The sequence below is a fragment of the Salarias fasciatus genome, chromosome 2 (genome assembly GCF_902148845.1).
Source record: "Salarias fasciatus chromosome 2, fSalaFa1.1, whole genome shotgun sequence".
Lineage (NCBI taxonomy): Eukaryota > Metazoa > Chordata > Actinopteri > Blenniiformes > Blenniidae > Salarias > Salarias fasciatus.
Window position 1 is genome coordinate 21,841,350 of NC_043746.1, and position 10,865 is coordinate 21,852,214.

At 38.7% G+C, this 10,865-nt stretch overlaps 1 protein-coding gene across 1 annotated transcript; it reads right to left on the bottom strand.

The window, feature by feature from the left end:
• Positions 1 to 2,127: 2,127 nt before the first annotated feature.
• LOC115407032 (uncharacterized) lies at positions 2,128 to 4,180 on the bottom strand. Its single transcript, XM_030117356.1, has 6 exons — positions 4,128 to 4,180; positions 3,706 to 4,035; positions 3,084 to 3,422; positions 2,890 to 3,000; positions 2,768 to 2,796; positions 2,128 to 2,667 (listed from the first exon to the last, which is right to left on the bottom strand). Exons 1-6 carry the CDS (start codon positions 4,168 to 4,170, stop codon positions 2,539 to 2,541), a joined length of 981 nt encoding a protein of 326 aa, XP_029973216.1. The 5' UTR covers positions 4,171 to 4,180; the 3' UTR covers positions 2,128 to 2,538.
• Positions 4,181 to 10,865: the final 6,685 nt, after the last annotated feature.

A 10,865-nucleotide genomic window follows, 5' to 3' on the forward strand; every position in this document is an offset into this window, starting at 1 on the left:
AACTCTGCATCACCAGAGAAAAGAGGAGTGTGGTGTTGACATATGGACTCATTTTCAGTTTTTAAAACATTCGCTGTCAAGCCACACTCCTCATTTTCATGTAATTTCATCAGAAATTACTCAGAAAATTTCATCAGGTTTACGAGCCTGTGTGTGCATAACGGTGGAGGGAACAGAGTGGGAACGGAGGGATCAGCAGGACCGGTAGCGGACAAAATGAGGACCACAACATTGGAAACTACCGGGTGAGGAAACGATGTTTCTTCCAGTTAAATCATGTCTGAGAATGAATGAGACACCATTAACTGGCAGCCGCTCACACATAGCTAATTTGACTGGTCCTGTGAAGAGCAGTGATTGTAAATGCACCCGGTGCCGCTGAGTTCTCAGACATCCCGATGCCCCACAGTGACACGTTAGATCCACATGAGGTCTCGTTCCAGAGCGGCAGGACGTCGCTCAGGATCAGTGAATGAGATGCGACCGTCTCACGAAGGATCTTAATTGGCACAATCTTTTTCCTGTCACCGTTCACAGAAACAAAATGTTGTGCCACAAACGGCTGAAAACGGGCTTCAACCTCAGAGCTGTCACACTCAGAACGTGTTGAGTAAAATTTAGATGATGGCACAGATTTTACCACTGAACAAACTAAAATCCAAAGTAATCTTTCAGTTTCAAATTTAGCAATCCAAGTGAACAAGAACTGAAACAAAAAGTCTCTCAGTATCTACTTGCTACAAAGGCTCAGCACAGTGCAGTGCAGTCATGGCTGGTTGTGATACAGTAAAGGATGAACCACTCCTCACAATCTCTCCAACATCGGGTGACGTCAATAGTCCAACTCGCCTCCTTCCAGTCAGCCGATCCTGTCTTTGGTACATTGCAGCTTCATTTGCATGGTGAATTCACAAAAACAAGAAACACACAGCATGAATAAAATAATGCACAGGTATGACCTCGGGCTAAAAACACACACCAGAAGTCGGACTGCAGTAGCAGTAGTGACACTACTTCACTAACAACAGTTTTATGTCAGATAAACAGATCTATTATCTCTCACGCATTGAGGATAAAACTCACACAATTAACTTCAACTCTCAGTTCACCTGATGCCAGTAAATTTGAGTATTTCAGTTAAATTCTGTGATTACTTTGATGAGAGGTGATAGTTTCAGTGTTTTTACAATACACATACAATATATTGAGACTCTGTAACTGACTCAAATGAGAACTTTTTTTAAATTCTATTTTGTTTCCTTTATGTCATAACATTATATCTATCAGTTTATTTTAATGAAATGTGAAATTTTCATAAAGTTGTAAAGTTCTGAATTGTAATAACAGTTTTTGATCAATTTCATCAAGGCTTTTTCATGTCGTGCTGCTCTGCATTGTGTATTGAAAGGGAGAAATATATTCATATCGAGTTTGACAGATTTAAAGAGGGTTTACAGCACGAGTAATGACATTTGATCAAGGTCGAACATTTTTTTATTCCCAAAGCATCAAAGATCACATTTTAAACAAAGAGCAGATAAATGTAACACAAGGAAACAGGTTTAAATGATTGTATTTTCTTGTTTTAGTGAAGCAAATCAACTACGCATGTAGTTAGTCTTGATTATTTGTTCACATTGAATCGATACATACAATAGACATATTTTGTAAAAAACAGTGTGTCAGATAAAGAGAAAGAAGATACTTTCAGCACACTGTCACAACCATCAAAAGAAAAACACTGACACAGAAAAAGGGAGGATATTTTTAATACTTGGTGTTTGATTCAAAGTTCTGAAGAAACTTCATCAAAATCAGCTTGAACTGAGGTACAGTTGAATGTTAATCATCACAGACAGGGTCGACAGTAGCTCAGTTGGTAGAGCAGGTTGTCTTATAACCGGAAGGTTGGCGGTTCAATCCCCGCTCCCGCAGGCGTAAAACTGGCGTTGTGTCCTTGGGCAAGACACTTCACCCACCTTGCCTAGTATGAAAGTTGTGAGAGTGAATGGTTGGTGGTGGTCGGAGGGGCCGATGGCGCAGATTGGCAGCCTCGCTTCTGTCAGTCTGCCCCAGGGCAGCTGTGGCTACAGCAGTAGCTTACCACCACCGAGTATGGTGTGAAAGGGTGATGTGATATTGCAGTGTGAAGTGCTTTGGGCTCTGTCATGCAGGGTAAAAAGCGCTATACAAGTGTAGTCCATTTACAGACATGAAATTCAAGAGTGATGATTTAAATCAGAGGTGTAAAGAGTACTGATGATGTGCACTGAACTGCTGCTGTTGTATTTATTTTCTATTTACTTTGGTAATTTTATCTTGTGGCAATGAAGTTCAAGGAAAATTCACAATAAAGCTGATTTAATTTGTTTAAAATACTCAGGAAATCAATTCAAACTGTGACTTTGCTCTGTTGCAATTTACATTAAAAAATAGCATTACATGGCATAAACTGTACTTATGAGAGCTTAAAAAGAAATCGCAATAGCTCATGTTAACTACATTAATATTGTTAATCAGAACAAGAGTTTCACTTGCTCAGTGGTGAAAACGCACGTCAGTGTAGATCGTCTCTTTCTGAGCCGAGTGTGTGTTTCCTCTTTCTGCTTTTGTGACTTTTCTCCTGCTGAAGGTTGGTGCAGAATAGGTCAACACAGCTTCATCTGCCTGAAGAAACATACGAAATTGTTACAAATGTTATAACTTTATTTACATGAAATTATCTGAAATCAACAACTTTTCCATGTATTTCAATCTGAGGCTTCACCTGCTGATCACTGCTGGCTGGTTCAGCACCTGTTCAACAGAGAAATTGAAGTCAAAATTTGTTGTCAGTCACTTTAAAGCATGTGGTGTTAAATATACCGATTTAAATGTAACTTGTATTACCACAGTTAAAATTCTTCTTCTTGATGGTCCAAATGAGATAGACTGAAACAGTCACACTTGCAGCCAAAGCAGCACAGACAATACAAAGAGCTATTTCTGTGTGATTCCAATCTGAGAAAATAAAACATTTAATTATTGTGATTATTTGCTTGTTGAAGTGAACCAATTTTACCAGGAAAATATTCTGAACTTACTTTTAATGTCTACTTTTGTTCTGTTTCCAAACATGACCTCTCCACATGCAGCCACAGCACAGTAATAAGTACCAGCATCAGAGACACTGACCTTCTTAGAGAAGCTATAGAAACATTTCTGTGAAGAGTGTCCACACTCTGCATTGCCTCCATGAGTATAAATGAAACTGGGGTGAGATTGATGTGATCCTGCTCTGAACCAGTGAACTCTGTAATCTTCTGAACATGTTTTCTTCTCAGAGTCAGAGAGGACCGAACACTGCAGAGACACCGACTCTCCTGGATGGACCGCAGCAGACGGAGGAGCTTGAATGATGCCAGAGACGGAAGATTGGGGTCCTGGGAAGTATGAAATATAAAACAAGCAACCAATCTAAAAACAATGATTAAAAAGTGCAAATGAATCAGCAATTTAATCTTTCAGTAAATATTGAAGTGACAAAAACTGATGCGTAATTTAAGTGAAAAGCAGCTGAGTCTGTATGCAATCAGTAAAACTTTCTTGTAAAAAAATATTTAATGAATAAGTATTTGTGGAATTAAGTGAATACATAAAGAATATAATTCCATGCGAATGAATATGAAAGCTTACACATCTAAATATAAAATTGGTTCACTTTACCTTCAACATTTAGAAACACTCCTCTCAAAAAGATCATGTTATTCCAGCTGGTCCGTATGCAGTAGTAAAGTCCAGTGTCATTGATCTGAGTTTGATTAATGTACAGAATAAAAATTTCATTTTCTTGTTTGGTTGTAAAATGAGGAGTTTTATGAACTCCTTCATCATTGAGGACCGTTGTTCTTCCCAAGAATTCAGGCTGGTGACCAGAAATGATTCTGATCCAGTACAGCTTGTCAGAATTCAGAAGTTTCTCTCGAGGACATTCCAGGGTCGCATGTTGTTGAGCAGCAACAGACTTTGTCTCAAATGTCTGATCATCTGTGGAGTCTGAAAGAAAAATGCAAACCGAATTATAAGCAGAATTCCATAAGTTCATATTTTATGTGTTAGTTGAATCTGACACTTCAACAAATACTCACGTCCAACTCTGATCATCAACAGAAAACAAAATATGACAAACATTTTCTGAGAGTTCCACCACTGACTGTAGCTATCAAAGAGTCTTCAGTTGATTTGTAATCTCAGAAAGTGGGAGGGTCAGACATCACAACGATCTGATTGGTTCCTCATCACACAGAAGGATGTGATGAGAAACACATAGTGGAAATATTTTGTGTTACCAATGTCACCACCTGAAACACATGAAACAACATCAACAGCAGGCTGTATGGTTTGGTCTCTGAAAACTTCACACAGTCAACACAAAGAGATGAACTGAAGAAGAATATGTGTTGTCTGATCTTTGAAACTGATTCAGAAGAATTGTTGCTGTAAACCTCTTCCTTCAAGAGGAGTTTTTATACAGATGACCTCTTTTACTCTTCTCCCAAACCGTCTGTCATCTCTGTTCAAAATAGATGCAGCGCTGTGAATAAAAGAGTGTATCTGTTCCTTGACATGTAAATCAACAACTGAATCTGGACCTGAGGAGTTGGCTCCTCTGTTTTGAGCCGTTCATTTGTTCAGTGATGAAGTTTTGTCAGTGTGAAGCTTATCACACTGCTGCGGTTACTGTTTGGCACACACCAGGCTGTTTCACCAGGGTCATTTTCAGCCCTCTACCAAATAAAATCACTTGGAGCATGATAGATCTGGTTCTGATGTGCTCTGATATTCATATTATTTGTTGCAGGCCTTTCATCTTCAACGTACAGCTGGAGAAACAGACAATACTGTAACATTCAACGGTCATGATTATTCGCTGAAGCTGAGAAACCATTTTACCAGTAAAATATTCTTAACTCACTTTTAATGTCCAGTTTTGCTCCATTTCCATACATGAGCTCTCCACATGAGATGGAAGATTGATATCCTGGAGGCCCAACATAAAACTATTGGACCATTTCCATTTTTTTTTTTTTTTAAGTGAGTAAATATTAACGTGAGTAAGCAATCAGTGAAGTCAATACAAGCGAGAGATTATCTGCTGGAGAATGCAGAGATCAACACTTGCCACTGTAACTGTTTGCATGTCCTCCAGTCTACAGTCTTACCTAGTTATGTCCAAATCTGTCATGTCTGAAAGGTGCTGACAGCCGTAAGTTTGTTTATCTTTTTACTCGATGTAACACCAAAACATTGATGTCTCACATCAAGAGCAGGATCAGCTTTGGATCATTAAGTGTTTAACATGCTAATAAATTGGAAAGCAAGCGAGTAAATATGTAATAAGAAAAATGTTAACAAGTGAATAGATTTATAAATTCGTAAACTTAATAATGTCTTTTTTACCAGACATAGAAACTGAAATTCACTTTACCTTGAACTTTGAGAAACACTCCTCTCAAAAATGTCAAGTTGGTCCAGCTGGTCTGGATGCAGTAGTAAAGTCCAGTGTCAGTCATCTGAGTTTGATTAATGTGCAGAACAAAAGTTCCAGGTCCTTGTTTGGTTGTAAAACGAGAAGGTTGATGAACTTCACTTGAATCAAAGCCAATTGTTTTTTCCCAAGAATTCAGGATGGTGACCAGAAATGATTCTGATCCAATACATGTTTTCTTTGTAAGTAAATGTACGAGGACACGTAAAAGTCACATTTTGTTGAGGAACAACAGATTTTATCTCAAAGTTCTGATCGTTTATACAACCTGAAAGAAACAAAGGAATCATTTCAGTCAGTCCATCATCAAACATTTCTTCATCATGCAGTGTGTGTACGCTTAATCAGAACTTTATGAAAATACTCACAGCCCACTGCGATCATCAACAGAAAACCAAATATGACCAACATTTTCTGAGAAATCTTCCACTGACTGTGTTTCAACCAGAGCGTCTCCTATCTTGTTTTGTAATCTCATGAAGTGGGAGGGTCAGACTTCAGAACAACCTGATTGGTTCGTCGTCACACTGAAGAACGTGATGATAAGCACACAGTGGAAATGCTTTTTAGGACAAGCCATAGTATCACATAAAACAGCATTGACAGCAGGATGTTCGGTTTTATGGTTTCAAAATTCACTTGAACTTCAAACAGAAAGAGATAAAACGGAGTAAAACAGAAAAAAACTATTTGGTTTTGTTTGAAAGCGATATTGTTTGATGGATCCCTGGTGGCAGCGCACAAACAGAATGAAACGTTTACGTGGAATGGTGATTTTTGCATCTCAGTCTTGTGGAGGAGGTTGATGAGTTTGAAAATATTTAGACTTCTTTAAGGCCTTTTACAACTACGAGTCTGAAATCCAAGACATTATGACCTGCCTCAAGAGTATGATTGTGCTTAACATGATGATAAAATCAGAAATAAACCCTTCTGACTGTCAAGAGGCAACTTTACACAGTAAGACACAGGGATCCTTATAATCACCTATTTAGTAACACTAACTCTTTATCAATAAAATTACTTGAAGAATATTGGTTTTGAATATGAAAACTACATTGTTTTCAGCGTTTCTGCCTTCTCTGTGTAAAAGGAAACACATCAGTAGATTGTCAATATTGATAAATCCAACCTGTTCTTAACTACTTTACTCATTGTGTCAGAAACGCCTCAAATTATATATGGAAACAACACTTTAGAAGTATTTGTATTTTCCTTACCTTTCATAATCAGGGGAAAGAGGGTGAAAAAGACAGACTTTTCTCGAAGCGAAACACTTATCAGCAGGTTGAAACAAACTGGAAACCATTCTTTGGTATATTGAATGTTGGGAAGGGTACTGTGAACACAGGTTTTTCCTGCTTCTTGTCACTTTATGGCAGACAACAAGTAGCACAGGCACGTTACTGCCCCCCAGAGGTCATAAGTACAAGTTTGAATAGCTCACTGTCTGATAGGCTTCGATCCTGTGCCCGTGAGAAAGCTTTTCACTAAAATGAGAAATATTGTCACAATTTAATCTGATGAGATCTTCTGGCACGAGATCTCGTCACACACCCTAATGCTGACATGTGCCATTTTCAATAATTGTTTGGTGCAGAGCAGAGTCGTCTGTGTCGGTAATCTTTCTGCATTGTGCATTGGAACTGTCCGTTGTGCTGAAAGTCAGTACAGATGAACAAGAACATCGCCTCCCCTAGAAAACGACCACAGTGGTCGTTAATTCAGGCCTCACCAGTTCCTACGTTTTAAAATCAAGCGCCCCCGAGTGACCATGTAAATAATGTCATGGACAACACGCACTGAGTGAGGTTTTTTGTTGGGTTTTTTTTTGAGTGGAGGAAATTGCAATTATTTAACTTTTTATGAGAAAATATAGGTTAAATTAAATGTTTAATGAAAAACACACACCAGGAAAGAAACAATCACAACCACCAAAACCAGAGGTGAGAGATTGGAGCCTGATCAAGTCATCTCCATACCATGTTTTTGCCCTCACCATGTACCACAGACAAGCTGAGGAGCAGGGTTGATTAGATTCACCTGGTGTGATACATGGTCACAGCAAAACATGGCATAGAGATGACTTGATCAGGCTCCAATCTCCTAAATCTCCCAAAACTATAGCAAAAAGGTTAAAGAAAAAAAACAAAAACAAATCGTAGACCTAATCCACTATTCAAACCCATGCCGGAACATCTTTTAAAATATAGTACCACAGTGGGCTGTATCATAACAAATATGTGACACATATTTGTTTTGTGTTACCCCTGTGGGACTGTGTTACCCCTGGTACCAGCGCATTTTGGTTCTATTTTTTTTTTTCCAGGTTCATATTCCTTTAATGATAGTTCAGTATTGCAATGTGGCTCAGCCATGCTTGACCCATTTTGGACCGCAGATTGATTTTCAGGAGGCCACAAGATGAGCTCTCTGAAGTGCATGATGTAGCAGTGACAGAAGAACAAGTTTCACGAGCTTTCTGACCTCTGCCAACAGTGTTCTCAAATACTCTCCCTGATAACCTTTGAGAAAGTTCACTCCATCCTGTAAAGTAGCCAAACAAACTCCTCGCTGTTTTACTATGTCCATGCACATATCACGGTGCAGTGTGAGGCTGGTTTCATTCTCATCATCCCAGTGAAAATGTGTGAGGAGCCTGATTCTCATGAGCTCCGCTTGAACATGCTAATTTATTTGGCACAATCCAGCAGCCAGATCCTCATTTTATTGTTTCGATGCTGGACCAGTAGAAAAAAAAAAAAAAAAAAAAAAAAGAAAAGGAGATGCAAAGTTTTATACAAATAAATTAAATTTACAATTATAATTTTTGGTTTAACCTGCATGGTGGTGTCGTGGTTAGTGCTCGCTCATCAAAGCAAAAACACATTGAGCTTGTGTTTGGCCCAGGCCATTCTGGATGGAGTATGCATTGCTCCTCATATCTCTGAATGTCCAAAAAGAGGCATGAGGGGTTCAGTGATGATCCTAAATTGCCCTTTTGTGTGAATTTCGGTTTGTATCTCCGAGTTTGCTCTATGATGAACAGGTGACCTGTCCTGGGTGTACCCTGCCTTCACCCTGAAGCAGGCCACACACATAAAGATTTTGAAATATAAGTGATTTTTTTAAGTCTTCTGGACCCCACACATGAAGATAAAAAAAAAGGGTCAGGATCAGTTTTAATCATTATGTGTGTGGTCTGCTCTGATATTCTCACCGCAGCACACCACACACATAACGACTCTCTCACCACCCATCTCGAGGTTGGGAGGAGGCAAAATTGGGACAAAACCAGCCTGATTCGCTTTATTTGTGGCCTGCTTTAGTTAGCTGGAGTCAATTCCAATGCCAAACACTGGTGGAAAAGTGTTCATCATTTTCCAAATATTTCAAAATCCTGGGGTATCAGGATGATAAGGAGAGACACTGAAGGCGAAACACCTTCCCAAACCACAAATCACCAAACATCTGAAAAATTACATCAGGAACAAAAGACAAAAAGAAAGTAGATTTCAGTGTGTTCAGTTTGTTGTTGACTTAGTTCTGCTCCACTGAACCATCCTGAATCAATCACAACACTGTAACTTCAGACCCACATTCAACATCATCACACAGCTCACGACATCTCACTACACATCCACATTGAAACTTATGGTGCATGAAGCCTCTGAGCTGAACTGAGCTGAAAGGAGACGGGACATTTCTTTCTCATGAGCATGTTTTCAAATATAAAGTTCAAGGAAACTAACATTGCAAAATATCTGAAATATATATTGAAATGTATGATCACCCAACTTTGTGTTGGCCTCTGTTTCCTCTTCTAAGAAATTAATAAGATGAGTTTGAAAAGCAGCTCAGGTCGAATTTGGTATAACAGCTGAAAATGAGAAGGGGGTGTCCGTTATTTAACGATCATTTGTTCTCATCACTTCCTTCAGTGTGACGAGAAGCCAATCAGATCACTGAGAAGTCTGACCCTCCCACTTAAGGAAATTACAAAAGAAGAGGAGATGCTCTCACTGAAACACAGTCAGTGGAGGATTTCTCAGAAAATGTTTGTCACATTTGGCTTTCTGTTGATGATCACTATGGACTGTAAGTATTTCTGCAAAAATCTGATTCAGTGTTCAGACATTTAATGATGGAAGAACATTTTGAAATATGCTATACCTAATAGCTGAATTCAATTGTTTCTTTCAGGCAGCGCAAACAATCAGAGCTTTGAGATAAAGTCTGTTGCGGCTCGACAAAGTGTAACTTTAAAATGTCCTCTTAAGACTGAGGGCACAGAAACTCTGTTGTGGCTCAGAATCATTTCTGGTGGTCACCAGCCTGAATTCTTGGGAAAAACAGTTGGCTTTGATTCAAGTGAAGTTCATCAGACTCCTCATTATACAACTAAACAAGAATCTGGAGATTTCATTCTGCACATTCATCAAACTCAGATCAACGACACTGGACTTTACTACTGCATACTGACCAGTAGCTGGACTGACACGATCTTCTCGAAAGGAATATTTCTTGAAGTTAAAGGTAGAGTGAACCAATTCTCCTATTAAATATGTAATATTTTGTACTTATCATGCATTTGAATTTTTTAGTCACTCACCTACTGTAATTCTGTTTGACATTTGATCATTTATTTATGAACATTTTCTTATTTACAGATTGGCTTTGTTGCTTTTCTTTTCAGTTTTTGTCACTTCCATATTTACTTATATTAATCATTATTATTATTAGATTGGTTTCTTGCTTTTTATTTGTTTCTTCCCAGGACCCCAATCTTCCATCTCTGACGTCATTCAAGCTCCTCTGTCTGATGCAGTCCATCCAGGAGAGTCGGTGTCTCTGCAGTGTTCGGTCCTCTCTGACTCTGAGGAGAAAACATGTTCAGAAGATTACAGAGTTCACTGGTTCAGAGCAGGATCACATCAATCTCACCCCAGTTTCATTTATACTCATGGAGACAATGCAGAGTGTGGAAATTCTTCCCAGAAATGTTTCTATAGCTTCTCTAAGAAGGTCAGTGTCTCTGATGCTGGTACTTATTACTGTGCTGTGGCTGCATGTGGAGAGGTCATGATTGGAAATGGAGCAAAACTGGAAATTACAGGTCAGTTCAGAATATTTTACTAATGTAATAGTGTCTGAACTTCAAAAACAGCTATCATGATGACTGATTTTTTTTTTAAATTTGTTTGTTTTTCCTCCCAGATCACCAGAAGCAAACTCTGAACAATACAGTCATAGCTCTTTGTGTCGTCTGTGCTGCTTTGGCTGCAAGTTTGACTGTTTCAGTCTATCTCATTTGGACCATGAAGAAGAAGGATTCTCA

Coding starts and splice junctions, on each gene's coding strand:
- LOC115407032 (XM_030117356.1), bottom strand. CDS start 4,170: ATGTTTGTCATATTTTGTTTTCTGTTGATGATCAGAGTTGGAC. Junction 2,797..2,889: donor GAAGAAGAATTTTAACTGTG/GTAATACAAGTT, acceptor TCTGTTGAACAG/GTGCTGAACCAGCCAGCAGT. Junction 2,668..2,767: donor CAGCCAGCAGTGATCAGCAG/GTGAAGCCTCAG, acceptor ATGTTTCTTCAG/GCAGATGAAGCTGTGTTGAC.